This window comes from Perissodus microlepis, chromosome 13 (genome assembly GCF_051167445.1).
Source record: "Perissodus microlepis isolate ML-2025 ecotype Zambia chromosome 13, ASM5116744v1, whole genome shotgun sequence".
Taxonomy (NCBI): domain Eukaryota; kingdom Metazoa; phylum Chordata; class Actinopteri; order Cichliformes; family Cichlidae; genus Perissodus; species Perissodus microlepis.
Window position 1 is genome coordinate 7,029,222 of NC_140473.1, and position 22,178 is coordinate 7,051,399.

General features: G+C 41.7%; 1 protein-coding gene across 1 annotated transcript; it reads left to right on the forward strand.

Moving 5' to 3' along the window:
- Positions 1-535: 535 nt before the first annotated feature.
- marchf5 (membrane-associated ring finger (C3HC4) 5) lies at positions 536-22,177 on the forward strand. Its single transcript, XM_084948821.1, has 6 exons — positions 536-993; positions 12,115-12,317; positions 17,985-18,115; positions 18,199-18,382; positions 18,864-19,030; positions 20,445-22,177. The coding sequence occupies exons 1-6, from the start codon at positions 950-952 to the stop codon at positions 20,559-20,561; spliced, it is 846 nt and encodes a 281-aa protein (XP_084804947.1). The 5' UTR covers positions 536-949; the 3' UTR covers positions 20,562-22,177.
- Position 22,178: the final 1 nt, after the last annotated feature.

Here is a 22,178-nt window from a genome sequence, read left to right on the forward strand (position 1 = left end):
CCTGCTGGGAGTTGTAGTTTCAAACGATAAAGTGGCCGGTCAGCAAAGGTGTCTGTCTTTCTGTCTGTCAGTTCCATTGAATTTAGTGTAACTTATACTGTATACTTTTTTTAAACAGACACATTATAGGAAAACAAACGAGCACAAAGGATAGAAAAACATTATGTTTTAAAAATATGTTCTCACATTCAGAGATTGTCTTCTAAATATGTATAATCAGTTCTCACGCAATCACATTATGGATAAGGTTTCCTCTCTGAGATTATTGGACCGTATTTGTCATATTATTGCATTTGTCGTGGTTCACACTCGCGTACACGCATGTGCGAACGGGAATAACTACATTCGCAGTGCGTACTGGTAATGGCTATACACCTCTAATAGTCTTTCTTGGCAACTCTGGAGATGATTCAGAGCTTTTATTTGGGCATTCGGCGAAGAGATAAAGAAAGCGAGAGGAGAGAGAGAGACATTGTGAAACTACATTTCCCATGCTCGACTTTGCGGCGCTTGCTTTGTTTTGATTACGTATATGCGCACCGACGTGGTGTCTTTGCGTTACCTCAGAGACAGCCTGTCAATGGAGTCAAACGGTCACGCCAAACGAGGCCGTGGCAGATGTAAAGAAGAATTTTGCCCGAAATAGCCTATCCAACGCATATAAGTGTTACGTAGACTGCGGCGGAGGAGGAGGAATATTTTTTTGATTAAAAAAATACCGGTTCGTTTGCGGGTGTTGCACCGCATCTCGACGAAGGCCTATGTAGCTTGTTAGCATTAGTTCAACAGCTAACTTGCTAGCAGGTGTTTTTTGTTTTTTTGTGGGGTTTTTTCTACGTCGACTTTAGCTGCAACAAATTAACGAGAACTAAATTGCGAATGTTTTACCTGTAACGCAATTAATTTCCGCCAAGAAGACAGCGTCTGAACCTTTTTGGCCTCTACGACAATGGCGGAACAGAACGCAGTTGGCATGCAGCAGAATTTGGACAGGTGAGTTCAAGTTTGGGGCTAGCATGCTAATGGCAGCCACATAGCTAAACTTCAAAACAAAACAGTCGTCAAGAAAAACTGGGGGATGGTATTGTCAGAATACCGTCCCCCAATTTAGGCTTTAAGTGAGACACTATCATTTTTTAACAGGACACGACCTTTAAACTCAGCTCTGGATATCATTAAGTTTGCCTGGCCAGGGTATTTTTAGTTTACAAAGGAAGTCCTGGACTCCTAGCTCTGCCAATGAATTGGTGGATATTGTGTTAAGTAATCACTTTAACTTTCTATGGCCAGTTCTTTTGTGTTCTCAAACTGGAAACAATTCATAAGGCCATGGAGAAATGTCCAAATATTTGGCTTATTAACTATTGACTCTTAGGCAGGACCCCGCGTCCAGTAAAATACCTGAAAATGTCACGTTCATAGTTCAGAACAAACCTGCTTATCTGTGTTACATCAGACACTGAATGTAATTTCTGTGGCAGCTGAAACGTTCATTAATTTCGAGGAGAATCTTTTCTTTAGTAAGATGTCTGAACAAAGTTTGTTTTTACGTACTTGTACAAAAGCGAAAATCAGATACAGGGTGCTCTAAAATGTTTGCGGTCAAGTAGAACAAAAGGAGAACACGTGAATGTAACTGAGGAGCAAGATCAGAACTCCACAAGTTAATATACTATATACACTCATATATAAGAAAAGAATACAAAACACTTACATCATGGGGAATCATTTTATGGTGTACAATCAGCGTCAACAGACGCAAACGTAAATGGAAGCAGATGAGAAGCTGTTTCTGTAGCCAGCAACAAAGCAAGTCTGCTTAAACATATTTTCATCAATGCTTTATCACCATGTCATAGCTGGGATATTTCACAACAGAAAGAAGAAGTTCAACCATGGATTCTGTCAGGCAGCATTCTGGTCAAAAAGGGTCTCCTTTCACTTTCATCATGACAGAGAGTAGAAGTTTATCAACAGGCCGAACCTCAGTGGCGTTATGGAGTGTAAAGCCACAGAATAGAAAGCTTTTAGTTCACTTGAAGCTGTATGAGGTCTACACTTTATCAAAGGTACTTTTATTCTCTAGCTTCCCTATAGTTTGCCTTCAGATCCTCACCTTGAAGGCATTTTCAATATTTGTGATCTGCCAAACTCCTGCAGCGACAAGTTAAATCCTTTTCAGGAAAGAATTAATCAGCTTGTGTTCAACTTTGTTTTTTTTTTAATCTTACTTTCAGCATTTCGAATTGCTTTTAGTCATTGCTTATAAAGGATTAAGAGAAAAGATAACTTTACGTGGCAAAGTGTAATTCATGATGCAATTCTTAAAACAGAAGTTAAACAATTTCCCTGTCAAAGCAGCTATACTTTTGCTTTGCAAATACCTACCATATTGTAGTTTAAGTAATGAGGCTAAAGCTTAACTCACCTAACAGGTTTATATACTGTAAGGCTACCTTCACACTGCAGGTCTTAATGCTCAGTTCCGATTTTTTGATCAAATCCGATTTTTTTTTTTTTTTTGTCTGCTTGTTCACACTACAAATAAAATGTAACAGCAAACACGCTCTAGTGTGAACCCTCAAAGCGGCCCGCATGCGCAAAAGAAGACGTCACACACAGTGCGCTCTGTTTAGACCCAGAGCAAACAGTATTGTTTGACTGATGGCCCTTAATATAAAGACTTGTTTCGGACTTTACGTTTCCCAATTCTGCTTTAAGTTATAAAGTTATTTTGTTATTTACATATGGCCTAATAATTATCCCTATTGCTGTTTTAGAGAGGAGCGGTGTTTCAAAGGATAGTTGCAGATTTCTGTCAGAATCTGCAGATTATACAGTACAAATAAAATGTTCACGTTTCTCTGACATTGTCTTCCCAACAGTTTCACTGACATCTACACCGGATGGCCAGGAAGCGTTGACGATGTCCTATCGGGCGCTGATAATTGGCGTCTGTCTTGTGTCAGTGACGTAAAAGACGGATTTCATGTGAAATGACCGTTCAAACAGCAGTCGCTTTCTAAAACATCAGATATGTATCGGATTCAGTACCACATACGAAAGTGACCCAGGTCGGATTTGAAAATATCGGATTTGTGCCGTTCACACTGTCATACCATGATCGGATATGGGTCGCATAGGGTCAAAAACATTGGATTTGATGCATTTTCGCCTGCAGTGTGAACGTAGCCTAAGAGAAATTTTATGAGACACAAAAGAAGTATACATTTTGCACATGTTTGGAGCATTGTGTTGGTGGCCGTGGGTTGATGTGATGTCGTGTAGGTTTGGCTCCTGCTGCCAGATAAACGTTCTCATTTGCAGTGATTTCTTACATCACCAAGTTTTTAGTTAAAAGCCTCTGCGTATGTACAATAGGGAAAACTCTATTTTAGTTTACTGACTTGGTGGCCTTTATTCGTACTGCACTCAATTCAACAATTCTAGTAAAAAGCGTCAATTTAATCCGCTAAACAAACCTGAGTGGGTAGTTGGCGTCTCGCGGCCTTCAGTTAAATTATCTATTCAGAGTTGTGATCTCATCTGCCCAGAAAGATCGGTCAACAACAGCACTTGCTTTGTGATATGTTTTGAAATACAAAGTAATCCAAGTCAGAGATTTGGAGGAGTGTTTTGTTGGGGTTACAAAATGTCTGTGAAAAAGGCCAAGTCATGCAAGTTATCATCTTACCTCTGTTTATATTGGCAATACACAAAAGTAAAGGACACAGACAAATCCTTGAGTGCTATATATTGTTAGTTGTGATAAAATCTTATCGTTCAAGAAAGGAGGGAGTTATGTTTTTAATTTGGATGTTGGTGAATCTTAAATGTTTTTTATTACTAATCAGACTGCCTGTGGTTTTTTTTGTTTTTTTTTCTTCAGTATGTGAAAACATAACAGGCGTTCATGGGTATGATTAACTTCTTTGTTTATGTCACAGTGACATGACACGCTTTCCAAGTCTTCTCATGCTGCATATGTGACCTGAATTTTTGTTTGTTGGGGGTGAGGTGATGCGTGCCATTTCCTTTAAAATAGCGTATGCTGTCTGTAAAAGACTTGGCACACAAGTAACGCAGGAATATTGAGTCAATATTGAACATTGGACTTTGAAATCATTTCCCAGGCACATAGTACAGTGGCAGAAAGAAAGGAAGGGCCCATGATCATTGTGAAACGTGCTTTAGCTGCGTGCTGCTGGTGCGTAGCAGAGGCAATAACCCGTGCAATGTTTGAGTAGCCAAAGGCAGGAAGATGTATGTCATGTCTGCTTACTCCTAGACAGTTGTGTACCCAGCCTCTATCACTGACAAACATGAGACTCGAGAGGCTCTTATCTGGACCTGCCACAAACAGCCAGCTGCCTCTGCAATGCAGTGTTTCACAAATGGAAGTACGAAGCACATTTTAATCCAGCCTTACCTTTTTTATTTTATTTATTTATACAGAACCTACGTTTTATTCTTTTCTTGCTGACCCCATTGATCTCTGCGTGAATGGGTCGATAAATATGTGCTGTGCGTGCGCTAAGAACAACTGACCTTACAGTCATGAATTTGCAGTTTTAATATGGAACATTGTCAGCTTATGCAGGCTCTTTTTCGACCTTATCAAACGGTTGAGTTATGATTTGATTTTTTTTCCTTTTAATGGAAAACAACTGCAGAGACTTTGTTATTTTGTTTGCATGGAGTAGATTAATGACATGTTCCAAGAAACAAATCAGTGGCTGGTCAGCATGTCTTTCTTTGGTAACCCACAGTTTGCATAAATAAGCTGTATTAGCCAGCATTAATGCCAGTGGAAGCTCATGCCACATTTTAAGATAGCTGGTTTAGATAACAGGCTTGAGTTATTTAAATCACAAACTAACGAGAATATCCTGTATATGTTGTTTGCCCCAAATCAATGCTTTCTCAGTGCTGTTTGAGCCTTCCTAGCTTTTTATGTACCATCAAAAATTACATTTAAACATTGAATCTGTGGCACGTCACTGCAAAAGGTTTTTATTAATAAAGTGGAGTAATTCACCACTTGGCTTTTTTGTGTGTGTGTTAACTTTGGACACTAGCCACTCAAAGGCTATTTAAAGCATGAAGTCCTTTTACTTTGTCGTACACCACAGATCACAGTGCTTTGTGGCGATACTAAAAGCACATGCATTTATTTTCTTAGGTAGTGCCCTCATGTTGTAATAGTTTCCTTGTTTGATATTTCATTGAACTGAACTTTACTTAAATTTGAGATTCTGCTGTGTTTCAGGTCAGACTCTTACACACTGGACATTAATATAAATAAGCCCCAGACTAGTAAAATATCTGTAATGATTAAAATGTTTTTCCAGAGACTGTCATTGAAGTGTTGATTGGTATTGGTATTTTTAGAAGCTGAAGTTGCTACATTCAGTTGCACAATATTGAAAGGAGGACACTGTGTTATGTTATCAGACTTGTTTATTAAAGACCCATCACTCTAAACCCATGGAGACTTTTAGAGTCATTATTCCAGCTAATGACTTGTTTAACCCTCTGGCGTCTGGGGTTTAATTGGCTGTTTTTCACTACTTTTGATAGTACATTTATATTTCACCTTTTAAAAGTATTTACCCTGCCTTGTTTGATATTATTCTTTTCAGCACAACCTTACATGTCTGAAGTTACCCTTATGTTTTTTTCGTTTTGGTACACTGCATTAACACAGTTGATCTAAAATCCCAAAGAACTCAACCCCAAACATGTTTAACATATCGTTTTCATAACTTGGAATGCAAATATAAATTTAAAAGATTAATTTAAGAGCACATGACAGGCCTAAAACCTGAAGACCTGACAACACACCTCGTGTTTTTTCTCCTGGAAACAGCGTTTACATTGCGATCTGCCTTTGGTGGCTTTTTGGCTGGAAACAGTAGTGCCCTCATTGTTTTGACACTCAAACAACTGCAATACACTAAATACACAAGACAACAAAACACACCAGCTATATTTCAAACACACTAAATGTCACAAATCTCTCTTGTCTTAGAAATCGCTATCCAAATCTCTCACTCGCTCTCTCACTGCCATCACTCTTCCTAAACCAAATGTCACGTGTCACCTTATTATTTTTTTGATTGGTTGACATGGTAAATTTTTCCACAAATGGAAAAGAGGCGTCATGTGTGTTTTTGTTTTTTTTTTTTTCTCACAAGAACTCGCTGTCCTTACAAAATGCTGTATTTACCGTTGCGATAGTATTCAGAAAAAAGCATTTTATACACACACAATTTAAAAACTAGCATGTAGTTTGAAGTCTGCACTTTCAACACAAGTTGAAATGGAGACTTGGCGTGCATCTTGTTGCTATGGAATCTTAAATTGGGTATGTGATTTGGACATACTGGCTCGTCTATCGACCCCAGAGGGTTAACTTGATACTGACACACAAAGTTTAATGCAATACTAACACTTTGAGCTGTTATTTGACCAGCTTGGACAAGACAACATAGTGATTTCATAAAAGCCATCCAAGGCCTTAACTTTACTTTAAGATGTTTGTGGACCAGAGTCTGGTGCTCTGCCTTTATAGTGGGGAGCTTCCAGTCTTCCCACAGTCACATGATCATTGCTGAGTTAAAGGAGCCTTTGTGGGGTGGCTTATGCTCTTCTTGAGGACAGGAGCCTGGCTTGTGAGACGATGAGAAAGTTACACTTAATACTAATATTAAGATTGGCCTTAATATCTCAGTGTCAATCACATCATGGCCATTCCTGCATAGTGTACCTTAAGACCCCATTCTCCCATGTCTGTGTCAGCTTGGAGCTTTCTTCTATTATCAGAATAAAATCCACAGCTGAGGTGAAACGCGTGACAGTGACGCAGCTCGACAGGATCCACAGTGCCTCTGTGCTGCACATTCTTTTGATCCCGCGAGCTTGAAGGGTTTTCAAAATAACTGCCGAAATAAAAATGATAATATGCATTGCTGCTTGCCTGCCCTTGAAGTTTCAAAGCAGTCTCTGTGCATTAGGTGGATTAAAGCTTTATTGTAAAAACAGCAGAGACCCACATGAGTTTGCCTGTTTAACATGTAAATAACTTGGTGATACAGGAGGTCACCTTCCTTCAGTGGATTTCAGGCACGTCGCCATCATCGAGTCTCTGTGTTCTTGAAAGTCCTTCAGCAACTTTATTAGCAATAATTCAGCATGTCAATCTGCAGATTTTACATCATTTCATTGCATCTTTTCATTGCATATAGGGTTAACATATTTAGAAAATTGTTGCATTCTGATATACAAGCCTGTTTTTTTTGGGGTTTTTTTTGTTTGTTTTAATATATCAGACTGCACAGGTATTCTCAGTATGCAGTCGTCATTTTGGCTTATCTGGCTGACTGTTCTGTTAAACAGGGCTGAGGCGACGGCAAGCCAGAGATTAAGGTTTCGCACAGAAGATAGTGTTTCACTGCTGTTGTAATAGGTTCTGTCATGCTCTGGGGCTGGGTTACAGGAACAAGAGCCAGTGAATCTAAGGTAGAGCTGGGTTTTGTTCTCCGCTGTCGTGTTTCTGTGGAGACGTCTGTCCACCGTTCTACTCGGCGTCTCATCATCACTTTTTTTTTTTTTTTTAAACGGCAGCCTCATTTTCAGTCTGCAGTGTCTTTGAAGATCCCGTGGTGTCGCACATAGATTCCTATGATGCATTTTTTATATTTGGTTTTTTCAGTTTTGCATTGCAGATCAATGCGAGAACCCTATTTGAATTAAATTGAGTAGTATGATGCCAGTACACATACATAGGGAGGGGTCAGCTATAGGGTGAACCGCAGTAAAGACTGTAGATATGATCTTGAATGGGGGGTGATGTTTCCATCACACCACACATTCTCACTGACATGTCATCTGATCACCTCGACCTGGAGTGTCCTCTCCTGCGTTGTCATATTTTATTCAACACCAGGGGAGTATTGACAAATAATTCATTGGAGGTAGCTACCTGAACAAATAATTCAAATGTTGGTCATGCTGTCTTTGACAGAGGCCCCCCCCCAAATACTCTGCTGTGGCCCCAGTAATGGAGCACATCTAGCTCTCAGTATGGTGGTGGGAGTCCACAGATTTGGCATCCATTATGGTGTTACATAGGGATACGCTGAGTGTTGCTAGTGGTGGTCAACAAGGAAAATGTCGCTCTAAACTAACCAGTTTTTCCCCCTCTCTTGACTAAAGTTAAGGAAAGTCACCAAATTGTTTCCATGCTTCATCTTCATTCTTTTTTTTTTTTTTTTTAAATAGTACTTCTGCATGCCATGAAGGGATTCAACAAATGGAGCTGTGGTGCGGGGGTATTTCTAAAATTCCTGGTGTAAGAAACATTTTTTACTTCCTTGTGAAAGTAAACAGGTTTTCCCTGTTCCTGTTATACCTGTGGTTTAAAAACAGGAAATGGAAGAGTAAACTGTAGCTACAGCTTATCAGGTCAGACACAGGCACCTTCTTCTGCAGTGTGCTTTGGTTAGGTGTCTTACTGTTGGGTTGACCTTTGGAATAGTAATCTGCTAGAATTCTGAGCACAAATAATTCATAATGTGAATGATACCAAAATTAGATCATCACAAACTGTGGGTGGAAAGGCGGGGGGGGTTCTTAATCAGAGTTTTGTATGCCAGAGATTTATGGGAGGTGTGTGTAGACTAATCATTTTTTCATTCATCCAGTGAAATGCCAGCTGTTCAAGGTTCAGAGTAATTATGAAAATGAGATCATAAATCTCACACACAAATGGGTCACGGGCAGCAGTCAGCTACCAAACCAGTGGATCGCCTAGCAACAGGCTAGTTTAAAAAAAAAAAAAAAAAAACCTAAACATTTTTAAGTTTTTAAAACCACATTTTTAAGTGGTTTTCCTTCATTTCTGCAAACTGCCAAATAGAAGTCTTTGTCTAACTGTTAGCTCTGCGACAGACTGGCAACCTGTCCAGGATGTACCCTGCTTCTCGCCCTAAGACAGCTGGAATAGACTCAGCCCCCCTGCGACCCTGAAAAGGATAAGCGGAAGTGGATGGATGGATGATTAGAAAACCATAATCAGTACATTTTGGTGATATATATATACCCCAGACAGTATCACAGTATTACACAGATGAGTAACTTGGAAGGACCCCCACCCCCAATAAACAAATCCACGAGAGCTGATTATTTTGGGATATCTAAAGTGATTGCACTCTGCTTTTAGGTTCTTTTCAGGCGGACAGTGCAGATCGGTGGCATCAGCCTTGTTTCTTGCTGACATTTCTCCTCCGGATGTGCATGTGTGGCACAAGTTGTCTGACAGGTTGTCAATGAGAAAAGGAGATGCGCACAGCAAGATACTGTTCATAGGCAAATGTTCATGGTATGATAGCCATCAAGTTTCATATCATATTAATACTTGAAAACCAGTATACTGTTGCAACCGGAGAACCAGTAGAACTCCCTTGAGCTTGGCGGAGTCGAGACTCTAGACATGCTGTTGATTTACTTACATCAATTATTCAGATCTAACCTGTGAAGGTTTTCATGAGTTGATGGCAGCTGAAGTGAGGTTCTGCGGATTCTCAAACTGAGCTATATGCAGTGAGACACCCTGGTGGTGACCCATCCAGCCAGTCGCACGTTGCTGATTAATTATGGAAATGCAATATGTCACACTAGGAGATGTGCTTTGTTAAGGTCAGGGAAGTTCGATATCAAATTGTCTTGCACATGTTGCGTTGCTTTGCAGTGGAGGAGGGTAAGGTTGTAAAAGACCGGCAGAACCTTCCTAAGAGGTACAGCGCTTCTGAAGTAAAGAGAAGGTTTACTCCCATCTCTGTATGTAAGGGAACAGGGAAGGAAGAGGTCACGGGATAAAATGTGGTTTGGCTTGAATTACGTTGTCATAGTTTTCATCAATGACCTTTTTTTTTTTTTTCTCACAACAACAACAAGACAAGCTTGGGGAGGAAGAGAATAGTGGAGATATACCCACATTTCACATTTGAAGTCAAGGAAAATAAGATGCTTTGTAAACTGTGTGGATTCACTCTTACCAGTAAAAACACAACAAGCTTTTACGCTTTATATTTTAGTCAACTGAATCACTTTAGATTTAGGATAATAATACTATAGTTCGAGTAAAACTAAAAAGAACTAAAATAAAATCAGCTGTCAAAATGAACACTGACCTGTTGATTCAGTGTATGAGTAGCATTGTGAATAATACTGGCGTCAAAGTCAGAAATGTGTAGCTATGGCTAGGACCAACGGAAGTAGAGAATCGGTATATGTGGAGCATAGGTTGCTGCTTTTACCAATGCTTGTTAGAAAAGGAAGCTGACACTGATGTGATCTGAAATGCAATCCCTTGGAAATTGTCTTGTATTCTAATGGCAGGGTGAAGGGCCTGTTTGTTTGAGCTGCTGTGTGTCCATTGAACACTTCCTGTCAGATATGCTTGATTCAGTCAGCATTGCAGCTTGTTTGCCTATAGGGTTTATGTATTGATCGGCTGATTTCATGTAGAGACACCAACACAGAGCAATGCTGTTTGTGCGGGTGTGTTCATCAAGGCCACCCAACGTAGACTTGTAAGAAAGACTTTATTAACTACTTCCATCAGCTTTGTGTGAATGCTGAAAACGACTGTGGTAACACTCGGTAAGAAGTCCAAATAAGTCTCATCGGCTCAAAAACTGAGTCACAATAGTTTTTGTTGCTAAGTGCAGATTTTCTCTCATCAACCACACACATACAGCTCCATGACTTTAAGCCTGTTAATTGTCAGATGCAAGATATTCTAACTTTGTCTCAATTGATTTCATTGCATGGGCTCACCCTCGTCTGTATAGTTGTTTTGTTCACTTAAATGTAATCCTAGCTTTCATTCAGCATAGACTCTGGTCATTTTGTCTCTTGTATCAGTCACAATTATGAAGCCACATCTAATCAGTTTTTCTATTTTTAAATCTTGCATTCAGTTGTGATAAATTGTTGTTACTTTTAGAGCTGCAACAATTTGAGTATTTCAAATAATTTGATTGCAAAAAATTCTCAACACAAATTCTTTGTTTCGATGCTTTAAATGTGTGTTAAATAATGTAAACATGAGCCTTTCACCCGACTAAAAACAGACCTGTAATGCAAACGTATTTAGGAGAAGTCAGTAAAAAGTCTTGAGAGGTTGAGTGAAGGAAAACCTGTTTCTAGCATCTAAAACAACAACTCTGTTCCTATAATCACCATTAAAACCATTACTGGGAAAGAGCTAGCAGGAGTCCTTCATCAAAGCACTTTGTAGCTGCTCCATCATCTGCCGTTTGTTTTACGCAGAGAAAAATCTGCACCAAGTCTCCAGAAGCTGTATTAAAATATGCAGATGAACTGATAACTTGGTCTGATAGCATGTTTAAATGATACAGCTTAATGAAGGCTGACAGCAGCCGTCCTATTTTACATGAGATACCTGCAGCAAACAGGGGTGAGTCTAAAGGGGGGCACAGGGTGTACTAGACAATATTAATTTCAAGACTTTTGTAACATTTTTCAGATTAAAAGTAAAATATTTTTAAAACATTGTATTCATTAAATTGCATTAATATTTAAAAATATAAAAACACAAACGTTTTTTCCACAAGCCAAAAAACCCCCAAACCATTAGCCATTAAACTCTGAGCCACTGACCTGAGGGTTGTTAGGTTGGACACTGAATTATTAGATTATAAGATTACTCGATTACTAAAAGAATCAATATTTGCAGCTCTATTTACAACCATGTCTTTCTTTTACCCTTCAGCTGTACAAGGCTGATGGGGTGCAGAGAATGAGGTGATGTAGGAGATTTGATACCATAGGTGTATCTACTAAAAATCTCACACGAGTTCAAATCTCAGTGACCTTCACCTCAAGGTCAGAGTAAGTTTTCTGAAAATCTTGTGAATGCGATAACTTGAGAACAAGTTGACGTACGATTTTGAAATTAATGGCATAAGTTTGTCTACTAGGAGACTGAGGGGTACAGCTGGTGGCTGCTAGTATTTTTATTCATTTTTTGCAGCCATGTTTGTTTCAGTGTCTCATCGTGAATTTGGGCATGTGTGTTTGTTTTAGGAGCTGCTGGGTGTGCTTTGCCACGGACGAAGATGACCGCACGGCAGAGTGGGTTCGCCCGTGTCGCTGCCGCGGCTCCACCAAGTGGGTTCACCAGACCTGCCTGCAACGCTGGGTGGACGAGAAACAGCGAGGCAACAGCACGGCACGCGTAGCCTGCCCACAGTGCAATGCAGAATACCTCATTGTCTTTCCCAAACTGGGTGGGTTGCATTTCTCTGAAGATAAAACCTTGTGGAAGCGTGATGAGATGGCCTTGAAATGTCACTAGCTTTTGTTGTCTTGTTGGGCTGAGAGGATTCTGTGCTTGAGGAAATTAAGAGGATAATTATTCCTTCAGCTATGTTTTTCAAGGTCTACTGCAAAACTTTGAGTGATTGCAGTACTCCAGTCTTTGAAGCTATGTGTGATTTATGTCTGTGGCTTAGATGTTCAAAACGAGGATCAGGTATATTCAGGATCATTTAAAATTGAAAGGCTTTAGATCCTATAGAGTAGTGTGTGATGTACAGCATGGTTAAAATATAAGGTTGGTTAACTTATAGCCCCACGCCATGCTGAGAAGCTGAGATAAATTTCTTGTTCACAAATCTAAATGTAATATAGTGTATTGCTGAGCTCTCATACAGCCTTTCTGGCAGTTGTCAACATCAAAGCAGAATTACAGAGCAAATTTCCATGTAAATAAACTCCTGTTTGAGTCACTGCCTGCAACTGTATCTGAACTCTGGGAACTGTTGAGTTTGTCTTGCCTCAGTTTATTTACTCGAGATCCAGCATAAGTTCTGTGGCGATCTGGGTAAATGTTTCATTTCATTGTGACGACGAACAGGGGCGTGCTCGCTGACTGACCAGCAGCGGCTGCCTCAGTTAACTCGACACGTCAGAGTGGCGAGGGCTTCGATTGTTCTCAAAAGCTATGACTCACCTAGTGAAGATACACCACGCAGAGCTGTGCTTATTTGGACACAAGCTCGCTTTCTCAGATCTCTTCATACCTTTCTAAGACAGTGAACGACTCTCACAGAACACACTGCAGTTGCATCACAGGGAAGTTGGTTTTATCTGTTAGATTTTTTTGCTGCTGGATGTGAAGACTTGGGCATATTTGAAGTTGTATACTTGTCACTTGGTTACCCATCAGCCCCTGGCCCATTGCCATTTCATAGAGAGTGAGACGTTGAAATTTGAGACAGAAGCAAACATAGTGTTAGCCTGCAAGAGGTTGGGCCCAACTGGTAAACAGGTTCATGTATATTTATAGTGACCAATGCTGTGCTGTCACTCACTTTGGTGCTTTAAGCTGAGCTTCTGTGCATGCTTCTCCAACCTCAAGTGTTTGTCTGACCTCTATCTACGAGCTCATTATTGGAATGTGGTTGCTGGGTATATGTGAATGTGTCTACAGCCCTTTTGTATTTGTATTGACTCAATTCCTAGAAGCACAGTTAATCAGTTCTTGGAAGTAAAAAAAAAAAAAAAACAACCCCAAAACATTCAGTAGCGCAAAGTTTTATGGACCAAGTTTTATTTATTCACAAATTTGAAACATTTCTGCAGACAACAAAAGCATGCAGCCAATATGGGGCAATTTCTACTAAGGTTGGTTGTGAAATTGGTAGAAATTGTGACAAAATAATCAGTGGATAACAAACAAGTTTGATCCCCTTCCCTCAGGAATATTTATTTTTGTAAAATATGTGAACGGGGAAGGAATGGCCAAGAATGGCATCTTTGCAAAACCATTGTTAAACCAGTTAAATTCTCAATCCTTCTTTGCGGCTTCTTGGCCACTGCTGTTGAGGTTCAGTTGGAAATTGTTCATTTTCCTGTTACTAGATTTTTGGGGAGCCACATTAGACAGAGGAGGAAATTGCCACAGGTTTGAGACCCCTGCCCCAAAGCATAAAAAGAATACAGATAGAAATGAATATCATAGTTTAGCTTTCAATGGGGCTCTGACGTGGTAACGTCTTGTCCATGTGCAGCATATGTAGCAGCTGAGTAAAAGTGAAACAAAATATCCATACAGTAAGTTATAAAGTCAACCTCTCATAGTGTTTCAGTTCTCTTTAAGCAATCTTTGGGATTGTTGGCTGTAACATGCCCTGCTCATTCTGTTTGTGAAATCAGAATTGTCCTAATGGATCTGTTTGATCTGATTTCGCTGTTTATTGAAATTTTGTATATATAAGTATGTTTGTTATCTAATGTTAGTGTCTCACATGTTCTGGCTTTGAGGCACTTTATGAATTGAGCCTCTGTTGTACAGTGCGCCAGTGGAATTTACAGTTTAGACTGACTGCATCAGTGTTTCTCACACTGTGCCGTATTATTATGATGGCTTTGCGGCTTGTTATTTTTGGACAGCTCTTTATAAAAAAAGCCAGTCATAGAAGTGACTTGTGGCTAAATGTTTACCCTCAGTCTCCTGATGCCCACTCCACAGTTTGTGTTCTTTAGTCATGTGTTCAAATACTGAAGTGGTTTAGAGCATGGTGATGGATTGGCCAGCGGTTTATTTTGAAAGAGCTTCCTCGTTTCTGATCTGCTGGGTGACGTTGCCCTCGGAGAATGACACAGAAACAGCGTGCCACCATCACTCTTCATTTGCTGAGGTTGGTGTTGCCTTTGATGTAACTTTCTTTGGTTTCCCTTCAGTTTAGATGACAGACTGTGAGGATGTGCAGTGGAGTTTTAGCCTCAGGATGTTTTGGGAAGATTTCTGCAGACGAAGTAGCCTAAACTTTGTTTTGCCACTTATTCCAATTTTTGGTTGAGAGTTGGAAGTGAATTAATAGGCTGCAGTTAGCACACTGTCCACCACAGCTTTTTTTTTTTTTGGTGTGTGTGTGTGTGTGTGTGTGTGTGTCATAAGACGTTTTTTACTGTAGCAGGCAAATGTGTTTTTAGGGGTTTTGTTTTTTCACTTTTGCATTTTTTTTAAATGCTGAAAGTGTTTGAATAGGAAATGGATAGTAGAGCAGTGGTTGGTTATGTGCACAGTGTTTGTTGAGTTTACCTCACCCCCACCCACCCACCGACCCCCAAATCCCTTTAGTGAGGGTCAGACGGAGGTGGTGTGCAGGGATGTTGGATGTGTTTGGATGAGAGGAGTGGGAGTGAAATTGGGTCACGGAAAGAGCAAACAGAGCAGCTCATCAAAGGCCCACAGCGACAGAGGAGATGAGCAGAGCTGCTGATGGATTCATGAAATCACAGCGTTTCTAGGTGATGAGGAGAGGGTGTACCTCCGTGTTGTCCTTTCCAGCAGGCCAGCACATGCAAACATTAAGTGGCGATTCACTGATTTGCATCCGTGGCACCGCGTGACGTCAGACTTGGGTCAGACTGAATTTGCAAAGCATTTGGATTTGTTACGCAGGGTTTTTACTCACACGACTGCTTTGTCAGGGTTTGAATTTCCACGAGATTTTTCTTTGTTCTGACTGAGGACTTGAGACTCTGGCTGCAGGATACGCTGGGCATTAGTCCACTTCAAAGCAAGGCGGAGGAGTACAGTGCTTTTGGTTTTGCTGCATCATTGCTGCAGTGTTCCTCTCACATAATTTTTATTCTAGCCTCGTTCTCTTTATTATACGACGCCATGTCTAGTACAGAGACCCAGTATATTTGGTCACCTAATGCACAAAAACTGTTAAAGCTCAGATGCAGTCATTTTTCAGCCTTCAAAGAGCAGGGCAGCTATATGCTGTTCTGGCTGTACTCCCACCAGCAGCTGCTGCAGAACCAAAGCTAGCCCATCATGCTAATTTGGCTCGCTATATAACTCCTGAGGACGGCGTGTCCTTGCTGCTCCTTTTCTGACACTCAGCCCAGAGAGTAAACAAGTGAGCTGGAACAGCGTGCCAATGTGCGTGCCCACTACCGAGGTATTGCAGTTGCACAGGGCCCCCTCCTAACTTTCCTCTCCCTCCCTCCTTTTTTAATAATCTTAATTATGGAATCTGCTACCAGCAGCCATTAAGGGCAGTCTAGTCCCCTTTGCCCGGGATGGCGTAATGCTTAGGCAGGGAGAAAGCGGAAGAGATCCCAGTGCTGTCATCAAAATATGGCATATTAATGGTCTCGAGCATTGTGAGGTCAGTCCCAAAGGCAAACACTGGTGCAGTAACAGGAGGCCTGAAAGCATCAAATGGCTGCTGGCAGATAAGAGACAGCTGCTGCATTAAAAACTGTCTCAGACTCGGATACTCTTTAGAAGTGATAAATGCACCTCGCTCACTTTGAGCTCTTTCCTCAACAAGTGGACTGCAGCGCTGCAGTAAAGACATTTAGCACAGACCAGCACAGTGAATGTACTCAGCTGTAGAAATACGTGCACTGCTAACAGTGGATGGATTGTATGCAGCGTGTGGCAGGTACTTACGGGCACCAGCCTCATAGTGGCCAGGCTGCACAAACAGTTTTATGAAGCAAGTCCAGAAAGGGTGCAACTCCTCACGGCACCCCTGGAGTTATTTCAGGAAACTGAGTCCTTTTACTCTAAGCTCATGTTGTTAAGGTTGTAGTTAGAGATGTGTCACCACTTTCCCTTCCTTCAAAAATGTATCTGCTCAGGTGTTTGTTTGAAATCTGTCCTTGTGCCTGACTGGGCCCTGGCAGTAATCCCTTTCCCAGTAACGGCCTGTAACCCACCGCCGCAGCTGTCCTTAACTCTAAGTGATGGCAGCTTTCTGTGCTATAAGGTCAATCAGGCTCTTTTTACTTGCTGTGCAATATATTTATCAGTGAGCTGCTGACATGGCCAGAGGAAAGGTGTTCTTGAACAAAGTCCTGCTTTCATAATGAGCAGTGACTCAGCACTGTTTCTGAAACAACTTGACTGCTTTATTTCTAAACTAGAGAAGAGATGCAGTGGTATCTCTGTCTGAAGTAGGATTTCAGTCACCGTCTGCTGGAAATGAGAACCGTGCATGTGTAACACTGATATTATAGTAAGGTGTTTGAGAGTGTAGGTTTTTCAGAGCCTGGAAGCCCAAACTGCTGTGCTCTGTGGACCTAATTTTGCAGTTTACCAAGTGCCAAAGCAGCACGCACACAGAGGCCCAGCACTGTCTTGCGCTCAGTCCCTCTGGCAGCCTCCCCGCTCCCCTCCCACTGACTCCTGGGCTAGTTATTAATAGGATGTGGATGGCTCTGTCTGGGTGAGGAAATCAGGTTGCCTTCCTGTAAATATTTCATGATTTCCCTCGAGTGGGCCCAGAATGCAAGAGACGGGAATGCAGCAGAGCTGTTTTTTAAGGTCCTGCTCCTGGTGTCAGACAGGGATGTCACTACTCCAAAGGCAAGTTTGAACTTCAGATTAATTTCTTATTACATGCTGGTCGAGAGGCATCCCAGTTCTTTTTAATCTCAGTGGGCCCTACCCTTGAAGCTCCTCCTTAAGTGTCAATAAACCTGCAAAACAAGGCGTGCACCTTACACAGCCTGCTTTAAACTTAGGAAAAGTCTGAGGAAGAAAGTTTGCTTTTGATGTCACTGCACTGTCGTAATGTGCCTCCAAGCATAGCACACCCAGTAACCCTGTTTCTGTAGAGGGGAGAGAGATGCATCTAATTGGTTGGAAATGAGGATATTTTTGACAACTTGAGCTGTCAGGGAAAATAATGAGGGACATTTTCCTGACCTTTGATGCACAAAATGATCATTACATTAGGAGGATTATCAGATCAGTGGATAATAATCCCTGAAGTTCAGATTCTCAGTCAAGAAGTACGCAGTAATGGTTGAAGTAGCTCTCTAAAACTATGGATAACAGTTATATTTATGTTAGCCAACAGTTTTACGTGTTATAGGTAAATATATTTCTCTTAGTTGTGACTTAAGTCTGATGATGCCTCCATCAGGTCCTGTGGTTTATGTGCTGGACCTGGCTGACCGCCTCATCTCCAAGGCTGGCCCCTTTGCTGCAGCTGGCATCATGGTGGGCTCCATCTACTGGACCGCTGTCACATATGGAGCAGTCACTGTCATGCAGGTAAAGATATACTAGATAAAACTAGTATATACTTGTGTGCAGCTGTTTGCCACTCTAACCATCTCCTGTGCCGTCTCCTCCAGGTCGTCGGCCATAAGGAGGGCCTGGATGTTATGGAGCGGGCTGATCCTCTGTTCCTTCTCATCGGGCTGCCCACCATTCCTGTCATGCTGATCCTCGGCAAGATGATCCGCTGGGAAGACTACGTCCTGCGCCTGTGGAGGAAGTACTCTAACAAACTGCAGATCCTCAACAGCATCTTCCCCGGTCAGGACACGCTCCTTACGTTTGATCCTGAGAATGTGTATCTGTGTTTATATTGTGTTTGTTACGTGTATACTGCACTGTGTGAGTCTAACCTTACTCAGGTGTAACTGTCAGTATGAAATGATGATGCTCTAATGTCTGCTGCTGCTAAAGAACAGCCATCACTGCTGGACAGACAGGATGTCTTTTCAAAGGACAATAATATAAATTCATGTAAGGAGCTGAGTCAGAAACTTGATTATCATAACCTGATGATAGCAGAAAAGTTTCAGACAAAACAAATAATATGGAGAGTTACTAACACCTCAAACACCGTCTCCTCATCCATCACAGAAATCCTCACTGCAGCTGGTCGGTGTTCACTTCATCACAGCCACAAAACAGATAAATAAATCAATCCTCAGCCTCTGAAACTCAACCGTGTCAGCAGCTGCGCCCTCAGGTTTACGCAGGAATAAAACTAATGCTTGTGTGTCTGCAGGGATCGGCTGTCCAGTTCCTCGTATCCCCGCAGAGGCCAGCCCCCTGGCAGACCATGTGTCAGCCACACGGATCCTGTGCGGCGCCCTGGTCTTCCCCACCATCGCCACCATCGTGGGGAAGCTCATGTTCAGCAGCGTCAACTCGAACCTGCAGAGGACCATCCTGGTGGGTCCAACCAGACTCACCGTATGACTCACCTGACAGTAGCAATAGTTCTGCAGGGGGTTCGATGAGCAGAGTACAAACAACTAGTATATCCACCCCCTTGTTTTAGCCCTACTATTGAGTAAACGACCTCCTCTAATTTGGCCTAATTGTGCATCGTATGAGCCATTTAGACATAAGAGAAATCTTAAATGGGAGGAGAGAAAGGTAACCAGAGCGGCTCATGCGATCTGGGCTGCACTGATACTGCTGAACACTCTGTCCTCACCTACTAAACCTGCAGGAAGGAGAGCGAACAGATGAGCTGCATCATCAGTCAAACCTTTATTTGTTCTCGGCGTGATCGATCACTGTGAGACAAAAAAGAAAAACACACCACTGTAAATAATTAACTTTTAAAGCGCAATTAATGAATATTCCCACAAGATGGTGCTTTGTTCCTTTTGTGTTGAGCCAGAGTGGAGACGACTGAAACTTCACATCAGTATTTATCACATGCTGTATTAGTCAAAGTGCCAGTGTGGACGCCTCTGTTTACTTTTCCGACACACTTGAGTTAGTAAGTTATCCCGGAGCCCATGTTTGTTTAGTTTTACACAATCACAACCACTGACAGCTTAGACACTCCTGCCTAATTTAAAGGCCCTCAGCTCGGCAGGTTTGGTTGGTTAGTATTGAGGTCAGGATTCAAAAAATAGTTTCCACTTTTCTTCTTCTAAATAGATTTTTGTAGTTTAAGTTCAGTCTTAGCTTTTAAATAAACAGTAAATACTGTTTATTTAGAGTAAACGATCACTATAAGCATTCATTTTTATTGCTTTTTAGTCTCTGTTATTAACCGTGTACTCGAGAAATTGTGAAAGTGCCCCTAGCAGTCCAGCCATAAGATCACAACTAATATAAAACAAAGTGAAGGAAGATTTTCAGGCTTCCTGTGACGATTAATGAGTCATCACATTTGCTGATTGAATGGATTAATTTTTTGTTTGCACTCAGGCGCACATACTGGAAGAACAGCCCCGGCTTGAATATTATTTAGATACACTGTAATATTCATTCAGGTTGGCCGTTCAGACATCCACACACCTTTGTTCAGACAGACTGCCGTAAATGAGCCAGTTTCCTGTTTGGGTTTTAAGGCTTCACTCTCCAGAATCCTCCACCTTTACTCTTGAATGATCCTTTTTAACCAAAATATCTGTAAGTGCTCTTGCATTCCTGGTCACAGCTGAGCAGGAAACAGACAGGAATCATCTGCATGTTTGTTTATGAGATGCTGTCGTGTGTGTGATAGTCGGTGTGAAATTAAAGTAAATCCTCCAAGAGTCCGCTGTGGGGGGAGAGCTTTGATGTGTTGAGCTGAATCTGTCTTTAAGTCCACTTTCAACACCATTTTGCTTTCCTCCACCTACAGGGAGGTATCGCCTTTGTGGCCATCAAGGGGGCGTTTAAGGTGTACTTCAAACAGCAGCAGTACCTGAGGCAAGCTCACCGCAAGATTCTCAACTTCCCCGAGCAGGAAGAGGCCTAAAGGAGGCCGTCAGAAGGGAGGACAGGTGGATGGAGGAACTACACGCCTCCGCTTGAGGGGGTGGGTGGGTGGGATGAAAGCTCAGTGAGCAGGAAGTGCTGGTGAAACAGACTTTTGATCGTGTCATCCTCATTACCACCTCTTCCTCCTCCCCACACCTCGCCCCTCTCACCGCCCCGGTGTGACTCTTCGCTGACATTTTGTGACGCTGGCTTAAAGTGAAGATGGAGACGTGCAGACTGGAGCATGTTAGCAGTTGATGTGCGCGCACACACACACACACACACACACACACACACACACACACACACACACACACACACACACACACCTGTTTCCTGAGTACGACTGCAGGGTGGATGAGCTTCAGCAATCACGCTAACTATTGTAAACCTACTGTATTTTAAAGAATTAAAACGTGGGGCATGTGTAATTAGTTTTATAAAAATACAAATTGTTTTATATTGTTTATTTCGCAGCACCCCATTGGCTGATGATAGTGGCTTATGTTCAAAGAAGACTAATGTTGAGCATAAGGAATGTACTCGTGAGCAAACAGTAAAATGATGTGATGTGAATCCTGACGCAGAACAGAAAACTACCCTCGCCACGTCATTGTGCCACTGCAGCTGATTATCTAACGGCTAACACGCCGAGCGCAGATCAGAAGCTGATACACAGCTGTTTACTTTGTTCACGTGCTTCGTCCAGTATTCCTCATCTCTACTTTTCAAAACGCTCTCATGTGATGTGTCTTGAAGCCTTGTCACCCGTCACAGTGCAGGTGAGCACTGTGCCGTGATGTGTGGATAATACATATATTAGAAAACCTTGGGGTGCCTGACTCAACATTCAGTGCAGCGCTTATTGGAGACGGACACTTGAGTTAAAGCCGTTGCCTCCAGATTTTAGAGGCAGTTCATACCCTCCACCCCCTCGGCCTGCCATGATGGGACTTCAGTTGCCTGAGCTTGGACCAGCTCAGGTCAGACTCAGGTACTTCTCTCTGAATGACCTCGGACACTGGTAACTAAAGATGACTCACTGCAGCAGCCAGCACTTCTGAATGGACACTTGTGGAAATTAAAGGGTCAGTTCACTCAAATACCAAGCCGTATTGTCCTGCCCAAGTGGTGTACAGACACTTTGATTTTTAGTCTTCAAGTAGGATTTTATTGGTTTGAAACGGTGGAAAAAATATAGGGAGAAGTTCAAGTTTATCCACAATTTCTGGCAAATGTATTGAAATGTTGAGATATTAGGACGGATGAATATAGAGCTCTGTAATTTGAGTGAACCGACCAAAACAGTTTGGTTTATAAGACGTGAAGCCTAATGTATCAAACTCCTTTGTTCATGTGTAAATAACGTGGCTTTGAATTAACAAGTTATTGCTGAGATGAGAATCTGAGTGAGAGAGCCTGTTTAACACACTGTATAACCAACCACCTGGAATATTTAACCTGCACATGTCAACTTCTGTACAGGTGTTCTGAGATCTGCAGACTAAACCTTTCCCATCAGATCTCCTCTCTGCCAAGAGGCTGAACTGCACACTATGCTTCTAACGTTAGACTTCTACAGTATGAGCTCTGTGAATAAATGTATTTTCCAAAT